At 32.0% G+C, this 20,100-nt stretch overlaps 3 protein-coding genes across 4 annotated transcripts in view; all 3 read left to right on the forward strand.

The window, feature by feature from the left end:
* LOC100175933 (mediator of RNA polymerase II transcription subunit 10-like) lies at nucleotides 1-879 on the forward strand. Its single transcript, XM_009860641.3, has one exon. It carries the CDS (start codon nucleotides 92-94, stop codon nucleotides 485-487), a length of 396 nt encoding a protein of 131 aa, XP_009858943.1. The 5' UTR covers nucleotides 1-91; the 3' UTR covers nucleotides 488-879.
* On the forward strand, nucleotides 451-2,460 carry LOC100178241 (G-patch domain and KOW motifs-containing protein-like). The gene has a single exon (XM_004226202.4). The coding sequence runs from the start codon at nucleotides 575-577 to the stop codon at nucleotides 2,174-2,176; it is 1,602 nt and encodes a 533-aa protein (XP_004226250.1). The 5' UTR covers nucleotides 451-574; the 3' UTR covers nucleotides 2,177-2,460.
* Nucleotides 2,439-20,100, forward strand: part of LOC780718 (protein polybromo-1) — a 25,012-nt gene continuing 7,350 nt past the window's right edge. The window contains exons 1-27 of one of the 2 annotated variants that reach the window (XM_018812573.2): nucleotides 2,439-2,598; nucleotides 2,939-3,036; nucleotides 3,362-3,509; nucleotides 3,817-3,936; nucleotides 4,632-4,673; nucleotides 5,573-5,686; nucleotides 6,180-6,335; nucleotides 6,868-6,977; nucleotides 7,328-7,388; nucleotides 7,851-7,913; nucleotides 8,314-8,484; nucleotides 8,739-8,882; nucleotides 9,249-9,305; nucleotides 9,395-9,448; nucleotides 9,608-9,698; nucleotides 10,420-10,622; nucleotides 11,112-11,234; nucleotides 11,969-12,145; nucleotides 12,707-12,823; nucleotides 13,356-13,483; nucleotides 13,781-13,863; nucleotides 14,495-14,643; nucleotides 14,999-15,139; nucleotides 15,520-15,612; nucleotides 16,138-16,323; nucleotides 16,523-16,622; nucleotides 17,047-17,213. In XM_018812573.2, coding sequence (XP_018668118.1) covers nucleotides 2,500-2,598; nucleotides 2,939-3,036; nucleotides 3,362-3,509; nucleotides 3,817-3,936; nucleotides 4,632-4,673; nucleotides 5,573-5,686; nucleotides 6,180-6,335; nucleotides 6,868-6,977; nucleotides 7,328-7,388; nucleotides 7,851-7,913; nucleotides 8,314-8,484; nucleotides 8,739-8,882; nucleotides 9,249-9,305; nucleotides 9,395-9,448; nucleotides 9,608-9,698; nucleotides 10,420-10,622; nucleotides 11,112-11,234; nucleotides 11,969-12,145; nucleotides 12,707-12,823; nucleotides 13,356-13,483; nucleotides 13,781-13,863; nucleotides 14,495-14,643; nucleotides 14,999-15,139; nucleotides 15,520-15,612; nucleotides 16,138-16,323; nucleotides 16,523-16,622; nucleotides 17,047-17,213 — 3,195 coding nt within the window. In that variant the 5' untranslated portion in view covers nucleotides 2,439-2,499. The remainder of the gene's footprint in view (nucleotides 2,599-2,938; nucleotides 3,037-3,361; nucleotides 3,510-3,816; nucleotides 3,937-4,631; nucleotides 4,674-5,572; nucleotides 5,687-6,179; nucleotides 6,336-6,867; nucleotides 6,978-7,327; nucleotides 7,389-7,850; nucleotides 7,914-8,313; nucleotides 8,485-8,738; nucleotides 8,883-9,248; nucleotides 9,306-9,394; nucleotides 9,449-9,607; nucleotides 9,699-10,419; nucleotides 10,623-11,111; nucleotides 11,235-11,968; nucleotides 12,146-12,706; nucleotides 12,824-13,355; nucleotides 13,484-13,780; nucleotides 13,864-14,494; nucleotides 14,644-14,998; nucleotides 15,140-15,519; nucleotides 15,613-16,137; nucleotides 16,324-16,522; nucleotides 16,623-17,046; nucleotides 17,214-20,100) is intronic. The other variant, XM_018812574.2, reaches the window with a different exon arrangement.

Genomic DNA, 20,100 nt, shown 5'->3' on the forward strand with positions numbered 1-20,100 from the left:
TAGTAATGTTTTACTAATTTCCATAGAAATCTAACAAACTGAGGTATTAAGTTGCTTTAAACTATAACAAACTCCTTCATGTATAACCTAAATGGCTGAAAAATTAGAAGTCCTTGAAGCGTGTCTTGAACAATTCATTGAAAACGTGCGGCAACTTGGTGTAATCGTTACTGACTTCCAACCACAGGGGCAGGAGGTGCTTAATCAGAAAATCAACTCAACTATTACATGTCTTAAGGATATTGAGAACTGTAAAGCCTCAGTTTCAGACATCCACGTGCCGCTTGAGGTGTTTGATTACATTGACTCTGGTAGAAACCCCCAGCACTACACAAAAGACTGCATCGAGAAGTCGTTAATGAAAAACGAAGCCTTGAAAGGAAAAATCGACGTTTACGGAAAATTTCGGCAGGAATTAATGACTCAAATTGGAAAGGTTTATCCACAACAAATTATCGAGTATAAGCAAGCAAGGGGGGAACTCTGATAGTTCTTTCTAAGCTTAAAACATCAACATTGCAAATTGTTCTGCGCATAACATTATTTTTTACATCTTATTTTTTAAGTTTCAATCATGGATGATAAAAAATCAATTTCATTTGGATTTAAAAAGAAAATCCAGACCAAGGTGGATGAAAGTAAAGTTGTAAAAGATGCTCCTGAAGAGAGCAGCACCAAGGACTTTCTCACAGAGGTTGATGCTAAAAGTTTGCAGAAGGTGACTCCAAAGGAATTGGTAATCCCTCTCATATCAAAGAATAGATATGTGATGCCAAAAAAAGAAAAACTGCAAACAAATGAGATAACTGCAGGAATTGAAGATGAAGCAGCAAAGGAACTAATGGCAGAATCAAAACAGTTTTTGGATCAAGCTCCTCCGGAAGAACAAAGTAATGAAGATTTTGAAAACATGGCTGTTCCTCTTCTTTTAAGAAATAAAGTCCCGGATGGGTATGAGGATGACACAGTATTGGATGTTTCGATCCGCCCCGAAGAGGCAACTATTGCTGATTATGAGCAGATTCCAATTCAAGCTTTTGGGATGGCTATGTTAAGGGGTATGGGGTGGAATCCAGAGGTTGGCATTGGCAGAACATTTAAAAAGAATACAAAAATGCTGGAGACAGTTGTGAGACCTAAAGGACTTGGACTTGGAGCAAATGCTCCGAATAAAAAGCTCCCAAATGGGCAAAGTGGAAACAAAGAAAATGAGACGTTGGAGATTAAAAAGGGGGCTTTTGTGTTTGTAAATTCAGGATCCCATAAAAATAAGTATGGTGTTGTTGAAGGTATGGATCCAGACAATGCACAGTGCGTGGTAAGCTTTGCTCTTGGTGGGACAGCCAGTGTTGGTCAGTTTGCTCTGAAGGCTGTTGCGAAATCAGAGTATGAAAAGTATAGTAAGGATATTTCACGGACTAGTGGTAGGGATAAAAAGCCAGAAAATCGATCAAAAAATAAACATAACACTGGTATTGATAATGATAGTGAACAAAATCGTGAAGATTCATCCCACAAAAGAAAACACAAAAAGAGACAAAAAGAAGAAGAGGAAAGAAATCATAAGCGCTCTCGGCATGCACATAAGGAACACCAGTCAAGATCTAAGCACAAACGTCGTCATTATGAAGAAGATATTAATGACTCTCATCACAAAAAATCCCGTTCTGTAAATAGTTCCCCGAAGCGGAAAAATAAAAGCAAAAAGTCGTCACCTTCAACACACAGTGGTACGTCTGATTCAGATTCAGATTCTAAAAGAAAATATCTTTCTTCAAAACCAAAGTCAACATGGCTCCGTCCACATCTTAAAGTTCGTATGGTTGATAAAAAATACAAAAAAGGAAAATACTTCAGGGAAAAACTGATCGTGGTTGATATATTGGATGCTACAGGTAGATGCTCTTGTAAGTCGGAGGAAGGTATTCTTTTGGATGATGTCCGAGAGCAAATGCTGGAGACAGTCGTCCCAAAATCCATCTCAGATGCTTATGTGTCAATCACAAGTAGGGGAAGGCTCAAACATGATGGAAAACTTGCAAAAATCCTTGAAAAAGATCGTTCCAACTGTCGGGCTTATTTACAGCTTCTTGAAGACAGAGATGTTTGTTTAGACGTCGATTTTGACGACATCTGCGAGTATGTGGGAGATGTAGAAGCAGAAGACATGTTCTGAACATTTGTAAATTTAAGTCTATTTAAATTATTAATACTGTTTGTAGTTTCTGTGCTTCTTACATACAGTGTATTGTTGCAACTGCCAAAGTGTCTTTTGAATATTTCCTTAGCATACATAGTTTATTAAATTTTATCAATTACCAGGAAAATTTGAATATTTTTATTTGGTAAAACAATTCTATTAATTTAAACTGACTTCCTCTTAATTTACATCAAGTCCCCACTTTTTTAAGATGAAATGCAATTTACTTCATTTCTAGTCAATTTTCAGTGCATATTTTTGGGCATGCAAAAGCTAGGTAATATAACATAACATTTGCAATGCCTGGTAAGCGAAAATATCAAACTCCTAACAAGGACCCACCATTCACCTCCGATTCTCCTTACTCAAAACGATCGCGGCGCTCAGTTGCAAACCAGGTTTATACTTAAGTAATGTATTCATAGAAGTACATCTATCTATCTACACATGAGTGACAATGTGGCATGACCTTTTGATACACTAGGCTAGTCCTGGAAATAACTATGTTTAAAGGTAAACTGAGATAAATTGGCTTGGATATATACAATGAATGAACCTTACCTAGCTATTTATTTTCATGTCAGGTCAGGTCACAGCCTCACAGGTGTCTAACATAAATGAAACAATATACAATATAAATAATCCATAAATTAATCATCTTTTTACTCTTGGCACAAAAACAATTTTAACATAAAAAAGTCAAAACTTAACACCGATATTTTTTATTATAATCCACAGTCGGACCTCGCACAAGCAATCTTCGATGTGATAAAAGATCATGAAGATGAAGATGGAAGAGCTATTGCTGATACTTTCATGAAACTTCCATCAAAACGGTTGGTAAATTATTTTTATTTATTATACAGACAATCCACTTTTACCTTATTTGAAATTCACCTATTTGAAACAGCTTTTTATATAAATAAAACAATACTTTTTCTGGAACTGTTTTAAATTCTAATGGCAGTTTATACATTTTTTTACTCACTCAGTTTAATTAAAATCATTTGTATGCAGCCATTTTTTTTAAATTCCGTTTTTTTATTTTCAAATTTTCAATACCCATATATGCTACCAGTCTACCCCTAAATCACTAATAATACAGTCTTAACCTTCCATATCTTTTATTTTTAATTCCAAGCTTTACTTTGTTCATCATAGATACCACCCTGAGTACCATGAACAGATAGTAGACCCAGTTGATCTGACAAAGATTGGACAGCGGATACGCATGGATGAATATCGGGACATAGAAATCTTAACCACCGACATGCAATTAATGACAAGCAATGCGAAGAAATATTACAACGTTCGTGAATTTTTGTTAGTTTTTTTAAGTTTGAATTCCCTTTTTCGCTATTCTACTTGTCACTTGTGTGAAAGATTATATAATAGACTGAAGAAAAATTGTTCATAAATGAAGCTCTAATGATAGGATAACGGCTAAATCTTGGGTCATAGCGTGCATTGCGATACCCTAAGTACGTTGCAGTGTAGGACTTCACCTATACAGACCATAATTATACACCATATAGAATTCCATAAAATAATCCAGTATTGCAGTTCCTATTCTTTGCTCCAGCCTTTTCATTCTTACTTACTTATTTTTTGTATAGGAAGATACAGAGGAGTATGCAGACGCTTGTAAGTTATGGGAACTTTATTTAAACACGAAATCCCGGCTTGTTGAGCAACTAAAACCAACAGAGGAAACTAAATCACGACCTGGAAGAAAGGTGTGTAGTAACGTAACGTAAAGTGTAGAACAAAAAATTTCAATATACTTTAACTTTTTTCAATATAGTTTAACTTTGTATAATGTTTCATGCAAAAGTTTATTTCATATTTTTCTTAGTAGAAACTCAATGGGCTTAAGATACAGTTAACTAATACGTTGGCATGTTCTGTACATCCTAGTTCCTATGTTAGATTTTCTGGTATTTGGCATGCTACTCTTTAAACAATAGATATTCCTAATTTTTAAGTTAAAATAAATGATTAATAAGCCTGGGTGTTCTGTGTGTTTTAAGTTTGTTTAATTTTTACCTGAAAAGTATTTCCTTTAGTTTTAGTCTTATAGTTTAAATATGTTTTTTATAATAGTTTTTTTTTTGGAATTTATGTGCTGACCAACTACTATAGATTAGACTAGTATTTTACGCTGTTGAGTCTTTTGACCTGTCATACACTAGTATTTGCTGGGTAACATAAAAAACTAATCTTACGACTAGTAGTGTCAATTTACCCTGATGAAGATGACGTGTATATGACATGTAAAATGACCTTAACATCAGTACACAAATATATGCCACAAAAAACTATTTAAGAAGTGTAATATGCCTGGCAGCAACATTATATATAAATTAACATTATATATATATTATATATATATAGTTTGTTCATATTGTTATGTTGACCATTACATTCATAGCCACGGAATCGTGCGAAAACTGCAGACGACTCTGATTTCGAAGTATTTGTTTATTTGCTTCCCCTTTACTGTTTTGTGTGAAACTGCTTTGCTAAATAATGCTTACGGCTTGGCTAACACGCTTTGTATTTCCTATGTGAATTAATACTATAAATTGTCATGGGTTATGCAAAACTGAATATTCTTGCTTATATAGAATAAAAAGCTGTTAAAATTAATGTGCTCCCAAAAAAAGAACACAAATTTTATGATTTTTTTCACTGGGTTTTACTTTTTTACCAGCAATTGCACTTTACTTAATTATACAAGCAAAGCACTCATTTTAAATTAAAATAAAGTTGTTTATATTAAATTATCAATTGGAGTATGAAGATCACTACAATGACTACACATAGGTTAAAACCAGTGCATTAAACAAATGTTAAACTTAATCCGCTTTTTCCAATGCATGATGTGATCATATTATGTTGCATGGTTTGGTGTGTTTGCTGCATTACTTCACATGAAAACTTAATTCTTAACTGTTTTTTCTGTTTAATTTATTACAATTCATTGCAGCATGTGCTTCAGAATCATGCTTAGTTTAGCCTATATAATAGTTTAATATATTATATATATATATATATAATAGTTAATAATAATATTTTACTATAAAATACTTAATTACATTTAATGTTTTATCACAAAATAGTTCATAACATTTCACTAAGTAGGCCATTAAATAATGAATAATAGTCTATATTGCAAATTAAATAAAGTAAATAGTATTTTGCTATAAAATGAAGAAAGTATTGTTATGTATTGTCCTTCTACATTTTTAGCCAATAAACCAAACTATTAAAAATTATAATAATACATATATATAAAATTTTGTTTTGTTTTTTTTGCCCATCTTTTCCAAGTTAAATCCTAACTAACATATTTAAACTTTTCTTTCATAGGAGATAGACATCACTCAGGAGGAAATGAAGTCACTTTACGAAGCAACCGTATCAGAAACAGATGACGAGGGAAGACTGATAGCTGAAATGTTCATGCAACTACCAGATAAAACAGTCAGTATAACATAAATATTGGTCTCACTTATTGGTTAGGTATTTGCATGATAACTGAGAATACTAATACATACATATACAGGATACAGCTAATAGCTATCACTATCTGTATTAAATTAATGCTTAATACGGATAGACGTATGTGTATTAGGCAAGAGAGTTAACAGACACTGACATTGCTACAACTCAGTAGTTATTAAATAGGTTGTAGGCTTGTAGCATTCTGTAGTTTTTTTTTAATTGAAATATATTATTTTGTATATGTTTTTCTTTCATAGGTGTATATGAATTGGGCAAAAAAGTTAATAGACATCGCTACAACTCAGTGGTTACTGAATGGGTTGTAGCACCCTGTAGTTTATTTTTTTAATTGGAATGTGTTTAATGTTTTTTATTAACCAAAAACATTGATTAAAGCAGTTTGCCATTTATTAAGTTTGTTTTTTTTATGCTCTGACTTCTCTTTTTTTTAAAAAGTTTTCGTAACTTGCAGAACATTGAGTATTACGCATTGATAAAAGATCCGATCGATTTCCTCATCATCGGTGACAGGGTGGAAGATGGATATTATAAGTCGGTGTTGGAGTTTGAAAAAGATCTGAATCTTCTTGTGAAAAATGCCAAAGCATTTAATGACCCAAATTCACAGGTGAACATTTAGACCAGAGCCTTAAATAGCCGCATTTTGGCAACAGCCAGTTGTTTATCTACTACTCATGCTTCTTAACCCACTGAGTGGATTTGGTAGCTTGAGTCACAGACCTGTGTATATAATATGTTTAGATTTTCAATAAAATTTACCGGTCATCTTCTGGGTTTACAACTTCTACAATCCTGATCCACTCTAGTCTAGTATTTAAAATTTCATTTAGGGTAAAAAGTATTTATTCAGCAAATAGTTTAAATTGCAAGGAAACATTATTTGTCGATATAAAAATAGGTATAATAGCTTTCAATTTATTGGTTTTTAAATTTAAAGGTGTGGTTTTTGTTAAATAAACAATAAAATTTGCCTAAAAAGTAAGTTTTCTGTATAAAATGATACGAAATATATTATCATGACTACCACTTTAAATTACCGTTTTATATTCTGTTCCAGCAGTTTGATTAGTTCAATTAGGTTATTTACTTTCTTGTACCTATATATCAATATAATAGGAATATAAATATTTTCCATCCAGATATATGAAGATGCAGTGACGATCCGCACCCTTTTCAAAGAAAAGATGAACGAGATGGAGAAAAGTAAACATCCGGAGCTGATGGGAACAAAATCAAGCGCTCGACTTAAGTAAGAGTTTGCTGTAACATAATAAAAAAACAACAACAAATTTTGAGTAAAATAATATGAATATGATAAAAGTTTTTGTAATTTTATAGATTGAAAAGGTATGTTTTTTGTGCTGGTATTAAAATTGTTTTTAAAACTAATACATATATTGATAGACTGGATTTTTGTCTGTTACGTTTCATAGCACCAGATTGCGAAGGTATTTTATTACACAAGAATTTTTACTAGCAATTGCGCTTTATTTAAGTGCTGGTATCAAAATTGTTTTTAAAACTAATATATATATATATATAGCGATTTTTTAATATTTTCATTTCATATTCCTAATACTAAGCAATATATCTTCATAGACACAGGAAATCTTGGGGTAGAGCTTCTGAACGAATCCATGAAAGAAACATTAAGCAGGAGGTAAACTTAAACATCAACCCTACCTTGATTATAACTACTATTCATAATGTTTTATACTCTGGTATGATCCTATGGCAAGTCACTTCAAGCAACCTGGGATATAGACCAGATTTGGTGCATTACATTTGGCATATATCTAATATCTCTAATATTATTACCAATTAACGAGAAACCAATTAACAATAACGTTACTACTCGATGTTTTAATAAATTGTACTTTTGTAAACTGATCATTTAAAAAAAATGGTTCAATGGTCATCGTGTAACATTTTCTCCACACGTACAGCAGCAACAGGAACTGCTGCCTATGCATGGAAAGGTGAAACTGATAAAAGAAAAGTTTGGGGTGTTGGCCAAACCATTGTATTTCCAAATAACAAACCACTTAACATGACTACTTGTCCCTAGATGTCCACCATTCCCATTACCCCATTCATACTCAATGAATATTTCACTTTTCAGCAAGAAGATAAACATGAACTGCATGAAGTTTCAATAATTAACTGCCATGAAGATGATTATCAGGTATTTTATAGTTCTTATTACATATATCTGTCCAATTTTCGAAATCTTTCATACTAATAGATCCTAATTTTATTCCTAATTTTAATAACATTTTTGTGTTCTACAGCAAAAATTTAATGCACACAATCATGTTTTTCCTACGTACACCAGTTAGCAGTAAATATGTTTCCACTTTCACATATTACCAAAAAAAAGATTTGAATGAGAGACTGATGATGCCATTTAGGCGAAATATGTTTCTTTTATTATAAAACTATAAAACTAGTTTGCCTTGAATTTTGTCTGCTGCCTTTTTGTAGAACTAGATTCAGACTATTTCATTACACCATAATTGTCCTAATCTATAAGCACCAGATCGGGGATGGTTTCATGAAATTTAAAACAACTATGTTCAAAACAGGGTTTATTCTACAATGAGATAGTGAACTATCGAAATAACATTGGCCACACTATTGCTGACCCATTTTGTCGACTTCCAAATAAAAGGTTCTACCCAACGTATTATGAAGAAATAGATAATCCTATCTCACTGAAAATGATCAGAAAAAAACTGCAGGCGAAAAAATATGATGTGAGTTATGACAATATTTTGTGAAAATTTTTGTATATTCTTGTGGAGTTGTAGATTTAGCAGAACATTTAAGCGAAAAGAGTTTAAATAGGGCTTTCTTGATTTTTTTGTAGTTATTTTCTTGTATATGAAAGTATGTTTTGTAAAAACAATTTTTTTTTAATGGATTTTACCGGATTTGTTTTTGGGAAGTTTTCCTATAAATTTTTGCAAAACTTAATTGGAAGTATGTAAAATATTCATTGTCTTCTCAGTCCTGTCATGAACTAGCCAAGGATTTTGAGTTGTTGTTTTCAAATGCAATGAAGTTTAATGTAGCCAACTCCCTCATACATAAAGATGCCGTCACTCTCAAGTCTTTTATGGAGACAAAACTACAAGAGTATGCAACTAAAGAGGTGGGGTGTTGTTGAAATTAATGGTGGGTTGCGATTTAGAGTACAATGTATCTGTAGCTATGTTGGTGGGGGGTAATGTTTACAAGAGGCCCATTTTGGGGGGAAGGGGGCAATATGAAAGCAAATTTTTAAAGCATTGTTTAGGAAGTACAATGTATCTGTATCTATGGCGGGTAATGTTTCAGGCAAGTGTTTTCCAAGAGGACCATAAGCTTTTATTAGGCAATATGTTACCCAATTTTGAAATAAATGTTTTGTTATTTGAGGGGAGTGGGCAATATGGGGGCAAGTTTTATAAACATGATTTTTTGGGGGGTATTTTCTCGTTTTTAACTTAGTGCTTTAAAACCAACTTTTACATTTTAGGAGGAAAACACAGATGAGAGTAGTGAAAGTGAAGAAGACGAGGATAAAATTAAAAAGGTAAACAATATTGTTTTGTGCTCATTGTGTGGCAAACGAAAATAAATACAAAAACAAAATCTTAAGGTCGAAATTTCAATGTTTTTTAGGAAACACCAAAGCATGATACTTCTGCTTCAGAAAAGGGAGAAGTTTCCACTAAAGTGAGTACCTTTTATAACTTTGTTAATATATACAACAATGCTTGTAACATAGGTCAAATACATGAACATATTGAATTCGTTCTCCGCACACAACAAACTTTTTGCCCAAAAAATTCGTAACTGTTTTTTCCGAATAAAAAGTGTTAATTTTCCCTCCAGAAGAGAAAACGTCGTAGGAAACGAGGTGAAACTTTGCATGGGAGGATGAGGTTGCTGTATGAGACTGTACTTGATGCAGAAACTGATGATGGTGAATATATTTCTCATATCTTTGTCAGGGTAGAGCACTTGCGCACATTTTTAAACCGAATTAACAAGTTTTTTTCCAAGTATTGGCAAGCAGCCCTTTAAATTTATATAAGGGAGGTCCTACAGCAGTGGTTCTTAACATTTTTGGGTTTGCTTGCTTTTTCCTTTTAACAAAGATTCTTATCATTTTTATCCCCCATACATGGCGCTCTTTTATTAAAAAGCAAAACAACTAGAACTAGTTACATTAGGGTATTTAATGCAACGGATGCACTAGTTTTTTTAACAATGAGTTGTTCAATGTCTGCTGAAGTACTTCAAATGGCACAATTTTTCTGTCCGGTGTAACTGATGTGGATTTTGATCGGTAGCTCATTTTTCCTCCAAATACAAGGAATTTACCCGCAGGGGTAAATTTACCCTAGTTTAATAATTGCTTTTCTATAGCGAAGGCCGCCAGAGTTGTTAGGATCTAGGCCAGAGTTGTAATATTAGAAGTAGGTTTGTGTAATATAATACTTATAATAGAAAGAGTTACAACATGCTTTCAAAGTAGGCCATACAGTATTCCCTAAAACATCTATAGCAAATTTTTTATGGGAATATTTTATATTTTTTGAGGGTATTTTTTTTTCTTTTGGAATGTAGAAGATTTCTAAAAACAATTTTTATTTTTTTATTTTTTTTTCCCTGCATTTGATTTCTGTTTCTCGCATCTGCAGGTCGCGAGATGATCCTCCTTTTCCTAGAAAAACCATCCCGAAAAGATTACCCGGATTATTACAAACTTGTGGTTGATCCGATAGACATGAGGATGATTGAGAAGAAGATAAGACAGGAGAAATATGGAGGAATACAAGATCTTCTCGATGATTTTCACCTCATGTTTAACAATGCTCGACAGTATAATGAACCTGGATCACAGGTTTGTTTGATTTTTGACGAATTTTTTTATTTTATTTTTTACTAAAAAATTGGTAAAATTTGCATTTTGTTCTGCTTGTTTACAGTTTTTCTGTTTCTGGAAATGTTAAAGTTTGCTGTCATTGAAAAAACTGATTAAATATTTTTTATAGTTTTTAACTTTTGTTAATAAACCTGGTTCACAGGTTTGCTTGATTTTTGATGAATTTGTTTTTTTCTCAAGAAAGTAATAAAATCTGTTTTTTTTCTTTGTTTTGATATAGTGTCAAAATATTAAACCTTTATATTTAAAAAATTATTATTTGGTTAATTGAATTTCTTTTTTTGGGATTGCCCAAATTGTTTTACAACATGAAAAATTTGCTGTATGTAGTCTTGGGCACTCATGTCATGTTGTAAACTTTACTGTTAATAGCACTTCTTACTTAACAATAGGGCTCAAAATTATATTAATTGTACTTAAAAATTAAACCAAGTTTTCAAATTACAGGTCTATTTGGATGCTGATACACTCGAGAAACTTCTATTGGATAAAAACAAGGAATTAGGTCCGTTATCTGAACAAGCGCTAACTATGACTCCTGGCAGATCAACTTTTTCAAAGAAACAACTTGTAAGTTTCATGACAACATTTACAATACCTTAACAATAAACATCTTAAATTAGAAATGGGAAAATATATTTAGGAGAAATCTTACTGTATTATACTCAGCAAAGTAATGAAAGTCTGTTATTATTGAAACTTTATTTTAACACTTTCGGCGCCGCATTAATTTGAACAATCAGACACTGGGTGCCGTAAGAATTTTGGATTTTATTAAATTTTAATAAGCTATGAATTACAGTTGAAAGTTGCAAATTATACAACAGTAAGCAACAGGAATCCAAGAAACAGTGACATATCCATGTTATCCCGTTTGTGTGGACGTATAACATCACTACCAATGTATCCATAACTTCACTTTTCTTCAGAGCCGTAAGAATAAGAATAAGAATTGGACAAAACAAAACTTCACAACATCATAATTGTAATGATCAGACACTAAATCATTGAAGTTTGAACCATTATCCGTAATTATTCCAGCAGTGGCAGCAGTGAAACATTGTAAACTAGTAATATTGCGTAAAATATACTTGAAATCGTCAGAAACAGCTGATCGCAGAGTCACAAGCTAATTGATCAAAAATAACGTAATCTCAAAGCAGACTTTCGCATTTAGTCTCAATGCAGCCTAGATCGAGCGTACGTATATATACGTGGTTTACTATTAGTTTAAATGCAACGCGGCACTCGTAACAATGAAAGGAAAACAATTTTTTAACTATTTACAAAAATTCTCATTTTAGACCCCCTTGGAAGAAAACATGGAAAAACTCTTCGTAAAACTCCGGGATTTCACGGATCCAACAGGAAGAGCAATCTGTGACATCTTCTCCCATCTTCCAACCAAGCAGGAGCTTCCGGATTATTACAAAGTCATCAAGAAACCGATGGAGATGGACAGGATCCAGCAGAAGATGCAGGTATGGTTATATAGTAGGGTGGGGGGATGACACATTTTTATTCTATTTCTCATCCCATTAGGTAGTAAACAAAGAACATGCAAAGAATTGTAATTGTTTAAAACACGATCTGGATATTTAGGTATTATGTGCTAAAGGTCCCCAAACTTTCTCCACAGTACTACACAAACATTTTAGAGCACCGTAGGACCTCACCTCATTAGCAATTGTTTTAGCCATTTTTATTTACTGGTTCTTCAGTTTTGCTCAGATTTAAAATCTAAAGATCTGTGTTTATTTTGTAATATTTCAAAGGCCATATAAATTTCTAAAATATAATAGTCTCATTAGGTAGTAAACAAATTTACAGAATTATATAACCGTAGCCTCACTCTAAAAAAATTGTTAATTCTTAAAACGCAATAGGGCATATGGGATATTATAAGCTAAAGCTATCCATCTTACACTACAGTACTATATAACAGCACCGGAATCATACACTGTAATATGTAAACAGTTTCAGCAACTTTTAAATTAATTGTTAAAATGTTTTAAACACAAAATATAAAATTTTCTTTTTAGGGAGGACAGTACGCTAAACTTGAGGAAATGTTATCAGACTTGCTGCTTATGTTTGAAAATGCTTGTGTTTATAATGAACCTGGGTCTGTGATATACAAGGATGCTCTTATTCTACAGGTAACATCGCAAAACTATATACTATATAGTAGGATGGGGAAAGATGGGACGCCTTTTCATTCTATTTTCTCGTACATTTTGGTAGTAAACAGAGAACATACAAAGAATTATAAAACCTTGTCCTCGCGACTTTCATAGACCGTTTTAAACTGTTTTTTAAAACAATGGTTTAAAACACGATCAGGATATCTTTCCCCACTCCACTATACTAAATATATCTGTTTGTAACTGCAAATTGGTTGTATCATATATTCATATGCATTTTAAATATTTTTTGGAAAAAATACTTTTATGCAGTAATAACAGGTCTATTGTATGTGTGATACTGATACCAACAGTGATAGACCTATTTGTATTTGGCAAGACACCTAACGGACATTGCTCCAACCCAGTGGTCACAAAATGGGTTACGAAAACCTGTGTGTTGGAGTAATGGACCAACCAGGCCACCTACAAAGAATATAATAGACCTTTGAAGTTATGCCTCCACATAAACAAGCTACAAACCACTAACCTACATAACTTTCTACAGAAACTTGGTGTAAAGACATTTTACAAACTGGAAGGCATCGAACCGTTGCCTAAATCTCAACAACTTGTTCATGAGATGCTCACCAACCTTTTCATGTCTCTCATGAATCACCAGGATAATACTGGCAGGTGAGTTCCAGTTTTCATTTTGTTTTTAAACTCATTTTTTTTAAAGTTTTGCCGAAAATTTTGGTTTTTATGTGATTGTATATTCAATATTTTCACTTGGTTTTTAGACTGATTTTTTTGAGTTTTAGGAAAATTTTTATTTTTGAGTTATTTTTAATTTGAAAATCATACCAATAATAAATATATAAAGTAATGCAATTTAGTTACACTTTTTGTCACATAACATCTTTAAAAAATCTGTTAAATATATTTCTTTTACCAATAAAACTTAATTAATGTGCTTCTTTCTTTACAAAGATGTTACAGTGATTCACTATCAGGAATGGAAGTTAAAAATAATTCTCAATCATCAACTCAAGATACTGCCATGGATACTAGTGGTATGTTAGACCTTTACTTCTTTCTATTTAAAACAAAATTTTTAATTTACATTTATCTCCACCATGCAAAATTTAATAAAAAAAGTTTTAGTCAGAGCAATTTTGCATTGTTGGCTTAATTTTTAGCAAAACAACTCAATGTGATTTGCTTACAATATAAATTATACTGAAACAGTGAAGTAACCGTTAAAATATCAGGGTTATTGGAATATTGTTTTAATAGGCTGACTAGTGAATGTTGCAGACATGTTACCCATATAGTAAGCTATAATCAGTGGCGCAGCCAGGGGGTTTAGGGGTTCGCAACCCTCCCCCTTATAAACCCCCCAAAAAATAATAATTTTTTTTTTAATTTTTTATTAAACCCCCCCCCCCCTTATTTTTTTCTGGCTGCACCACTGCCTATAATACTATATAGAGTTCCAGTGTCTATAATATAATTACCCAAATAAATATTTTAAAAAACTGGAAAACGTGATTGAATTTTAAAATGCACAGTATAGCGACTATATACCCTTATTTTTCTAAAAAAATATAAAAAATCAGAGCTACCCCAACAAATGTACTATAGGTAGTCACATGGTGTATACTTATACCACTTTGCCTAAAAAATAAACCAAAATATTTCCAGAGCAACCTCAGAATCCAGGTGAGACTCTTTCACTTGGTGTGATCAAAAAGAATCTTCTTCATCGTAGATACAAGAGGTTGGATGTCTTCCAGGAGCAAGTCTTTGATGTTCTGGAGGAAGCAAGAGAGAGGAATAGAACGGATTCAGAAGTAAGGAAAGGGAGAATCGAAAAAATGACATATATAACTTTTTACACATACCTTATAAGCATAGTTAAACATCTATTTGTATTATTTTAAACTGAAAATGTAATTTTAAAAATTTTATTTAATTATTAAACATTGTGTTTTTTTCTCTAATTTATTAAAGATCAAAGTGAATATACATCTATCTCTCTCTCTCTCTCTATCTCTCTATCTCGCTCTCTCACTCTCTCTCTCTCTCTCTCTCTCTCTCTCTCTCTCTCTCATACTCCAGTGGCAAATTTTTTTTTTTTAATATATTTATTATGATTTTACCATCAACAAAGATATTCCACACTCTTTAAATATTCTTCTTTAAAAGATCTATGAAGATGCTGTGGAGCTTCAGAAGTTCTTTATCAAGATTCGAGATGAGTTGTGCAAGAACGGAGAGATTCTCGTTTCACCTGCGCTCTCTTACACCACCAAGAGGCTCGAAAATGACCTAGACGTTGAGAAAAAGGTAACGTACATGCTAGCTTTTGCCCTTTCTGTTATTTGCATGTATTTACATTAAAAGTTTGACTTTTTGTCACCCAAACACATTTAAATGTTTTTTTATTCTAAACTCTTTAGGTGGTTAAAAATGCCTTATTTTTAGTGTTATATAAGTAGGCTACTGCATTACACTGTTACAGGGTCATACACAAATGGTTTAGTGCAATAATTTAAAAAAAGGTTTAATGCAGGAGTTTTTAGAAAATAATCTGCTTTGCCAAAATAAAACATTTCACATTTTAGACATACTATATATATATTTAAATTTTACAAAAATTTTGTTTTAAATTTACTAAAAAAATATAAACAAACATTTTATTTCTTTTGAACTGATAACCTTTTCAGGAGAAAGTTCCAGAAGAACCACAAGAAGATGAAGTGAAAGATGCCGTCAAGTTTATCAAGGATGAACTCAAGGAAAGTGCTCAAACGGACGAGGTAAGAGAATACACTAGAAATATTTATATATCATTTGACATTTAATTTGAATACTTTGGGGTAAGATGGATACTGTAAACCAGGGGTGCAACCTTTAATACATAAGAGTATAAATTACTCCTTGTAAATATATGAAGTTGGGACGCATAAATTTCTCAAGAAAATATATATAAAACTGCAATATAAATTTATCACAATATATAAATTTAAAACTGCAATACACATTATATAAATTAGGTAAAAAATATAAAATAGGCAACTGGCTTTGCAGCCCACACAACTTTTCTCTGTGACCTCATTTGGCATATTTCGCCTAAACGGACCGCAGGTTGCACACCCCTGCTGTAAACAAACAATATTTTATATTTCATATTAGTGTAATTTTAAACAATTATCAATGCTCTTTAAGAAATGTGAGAATACAGGTATATAATTCTATAAATATTCTTAGTTTACAACAGTATGGGATGATAAAATTGAGTGAAAACATCAACCACATACCCAAATATTATATCTATCACTTAGGGTGTTGTTTATAAAGTGGGAGACTTTGTTTATGTGGAGAACCCGGATAAAAGAGATGAAAAGCACGTGGTTTGTATTGAGAAGTTTTATCTTGATGATGCAGGGGAGCAGAGGATGTACGGATCCTGGTTCCTCGCTCCTCATGACACAGCTCACACAGCAGGGAAGAGGTTCCTCCAACAAGAGGTAAAAATCTTACAAGATTTTTATTTTTCCTTTTTTTGTAAAGGGAAGATTTTAGTAAAATTTAAAAAAAAAATTAAAAAAATTAGTAAAATTAAAAAAAAAATAGTAAAAAAATTAGAAAAAGAGAAGTTTTATTTCATTTATATTGCAAATTAGAAAGTTTTCTTTTTTTCCTCACCCATTTTAATCAAACATCCAGGTATTCAAGAGTGATTATTACAACACTGTTCCTGTGAAAAATATCCTGGGTCGATGTTTTGTGATGATGGTTAAAGATTATTTTAATATGAAACCAAAAGGTTTGTCAACCCATGGCAGATTACATTGAAAAATATTTTTTACTTTTTTAAAGCTATTGTAAAAGATTTTTAAATCAATTAAATATAAAGTAACATTTTATGGGATTTTTATTGTTTAGCAATGTTTAAGTAGTCTAAAATGACCATAGGTATTGGATTTTATAAATATTGTAGTGTTACTAGTGTAAAAAGTGATGAAGTTTATAACAGGCAGAAATCAACATTTACATTATTTCAATCCTGTTGATTTTTTTTATAAAAATTTCTTTTCATGTCACTTGCAAATACTTTAAAAAAGAATAAAAGGTGTTTTATACCTCATGCAGCAGTGTCTGTGTCTGCTGTGTAAGCTGAAAATAACATTTTACCCCACCCTACTATACAATGATTCTGACAATTTATTAAAATCAAGTTTCCATCCCAGGTTTTAACAATGAGGATATCTATGTTTGCGAATCTCGTTATATGAGTCAGACAAAATCATTCAGGCGAATCAAGGCTCTGCAGGTCCCCGTAAACGACACCCCCCTTGTGCCCCGTGAAACCCCCCTACCCATGATCAGGGTATCTACAGCTGGAGATACAACACAGGTAACTTACACAAAATAATACGTTCAAACCAATATATTACCACACAAAATTAGAGTGGCAAGACGGGTTGTCAAAATTAGGCCTAATTTTTATAATATGATAAAGTGCCACAGTATATGTGGCATAAAACATGGTGCGTTACAGGGCCCTAAACTTTTTTCTTTTCGACCTTTTTTAATCTTCCAAAATCTACTGCAGGTCGTTACTATTGAAACATGATTTGCAGTTTTGCAGATAAAGTTTAGTGGAAAGTAATTTACGCCATTTTGTTAAAAAATGATCCAACTCTGACCTAAATCCCAGATGTTATGCTTTGTTGTAAGACGTCACCCTATAGAATGAATGATTCTATCTTATTGGTTTAACAAATATGTGTTTAACTCTGTAATGAAGCATTAAGTATAACCCATATACTCAGGAAACAGCATTAGAAGTTGGAAGTTCGTGGCCAACTGATGTTATTGATAAAGAGCGAGAAAATATCAAAACTGAGATACAGAACCCACATAGTGAAGGTTTTTTACCTAAATTAATTTATCTTTTCAGCAATTAAAAGTTATAAGTTCATAGAATTTATTAATAATGTTTTTTTTCTTTTTTTGAAAAAAACTGTAAAGAGAATAAAGCAACACTAAAATTTACACAAAATAATAAAATTTTCAGTGGCCATTTTTTACAGTGCTGTTTATATTGAGTAGTTATGTGATTATTTGCTAAAACATGAAATTCGCATAAAACTTGTTTCTTCACAGCTACATATTACATCCAGTATTATGCACAAGGTATGTGGGTGAAACTGGGAGATTGTTTGTACGTTAGAAACTCTGGGGTGTAAACCAAAGGTAAGGTACAATTCCGCTTAAATATTCTCTTGAAGTTTTTTTTTAAATTTTAGCGAAACAAAAAATTCAAAATAAATTTATTTTTAAAATTCAGGTTAAACCTTTAGCTTTAAGTTTTTTTGCGAATTTTTTAAGCAAAAACTAAAAAAAAAATATTTTTAAAAATCAGGTTAAACCTTTAGCTTTATGCCATACCAATGTCAAAATGTTTTGCTAGTTTTTTATGTGTTTGGTAAGACCACAATATTTGGTTTGACTTTTTAACTTTTTAGATATTGTTTATAGATAGCGCGGGTTGAGCGCTTATGGACAGATATGAACGGAAATGTTTGGTTTCACGGTCCATGGTTTGTAAGACCGGAATCTACTGAACATGAACCAACACGAATGTTTTTCAAGTAAGTACCATATGTGTGTGTTACTTTGATATGAATATTTAATATTTTGATTTGGAAATACTTATTTAATTAAATGTTTTTTGAAACTGGTTGTGGGTGAAGGGTTTTTAGGCTTTTTGTTTTAGTTTTATAAAAAACTGTTCACATCTGATTGTTAGTTACTATGTTCTAGGTTGTTTTATTTACTTGTGAGTTGTATAGCGCAGTATGGGCAAGGCAAAAGGTTTGATATAATAATATTAATACCTTTTATTTGTCTCTTCGATTACGGTAGTGAAGATTTCGAAATATTTTAAACGAAAGACGGGATATTGCGACAAAACAACAGTTGTTAAAACACGCTTAGGGTTAAAAACATATTTACATTTAATTGGAAGAAAATAAGAGTGGTCGCTACACGTGTATGTACAGGTTTTATCACCCCCTAAGAATAATTTGCTAAAAAGACCTGTATTCTGTATTCACACTTGTTTGATATTATTTCCATTATATTTTCTTAATTTTTCAATACTGTATTTTGATTTCTTTTAATTTTTTATTCAGTTTTTAGTAACACATTACTAATTGTTTTTTTTTTGTTTTTTTCCAGAAATGAGTTATTTCTCAGTTCAATAGAAGACACTGTCCTGATGTCGGATGTAACAGGAAAGTGTATGGTGTTATGTGGACGTGATTATACTGCATGTAGACCAACTGAAATGCCGGAAGAAGATGTCTATGTCTACGAATCCAAATATTTTGATAAAATTATCAAAAAAATAAAAGGGATAAAGAGATACATGCCAACACATAAGGTAGGGACAACCAACATTATGCTTAACTAGGTATAACTAGATTACAGTAATAAAAATTGTATAGTAGAGTGGGGGAAGATGGGGCACCTTTTCCTTCTATTTTCTCCTCACATTTGGTAGTAAGCAAAAAATTTTAAAACCGTATCCTGAGGACTTCCATAGACCATTGTTATTATTTGAAACACGATTCGGATATTTGGATATAATGTGCTAAAGATATCCCATCTTCCCCCACCCTGCTATATAACAATATTAGCATCTATGTGTTTATTTATTATAGCAAGTTAGGTTAGGCTTACATACAGCCATGCCAGTGTCCATGCTAACTTGATTATTAGTGTGTCCTCAGTCGATAAGTAATATAATAGTTTTATGTTAGCAGTTTAAAAAAGCATAGATATAATTTTTAGTGTTTGGTCATTTAATTATTTTAATGTTAACCTTCTAAATTATAAATACCGAACTTTTATTTCAAAAACAGAGAAAGAAGTTTTATTTAGAATGGGATTCATGTACAGTAAGTAACACAGTTTATCTAAGCAAAGCATCAAGTATATGTTGAGTGAATATCAGTATAGTATTAGCCAGGTTAATAACTTCCACAGGCCTATATTCCAGGTTCTAAAGGACCCCATATAGAATTAATTAGAAAGGAATTGGAAACCATTTTTTTCCAAGGCAGTACCAATATGTTAAATGATGAATATCATATACAAACAATGCTACCAACTTATGCCGTAGATGAATGAATGTAACTTACTTCATTCTCGCGAGGTCAGAAAACGACAGGTGTTATAACACAGGTGTTCTGTTTCATGCACCTTGTGCCAGCTTACGAGTTACCAAGTATGTT

Source organism: Ciona intestinalis, chromosome 7, assembly GCF_000224145.3.
Source record: "Ciona intestinalis chromosome 7, KH, whole genome shotgun sequence".
Lineage (NCBI taxonomy): Eukaryota > Metazoa > Chordata > Ascidiacea > Phlebobranchia > Cionidae > Ciona > Ciona intestinalis.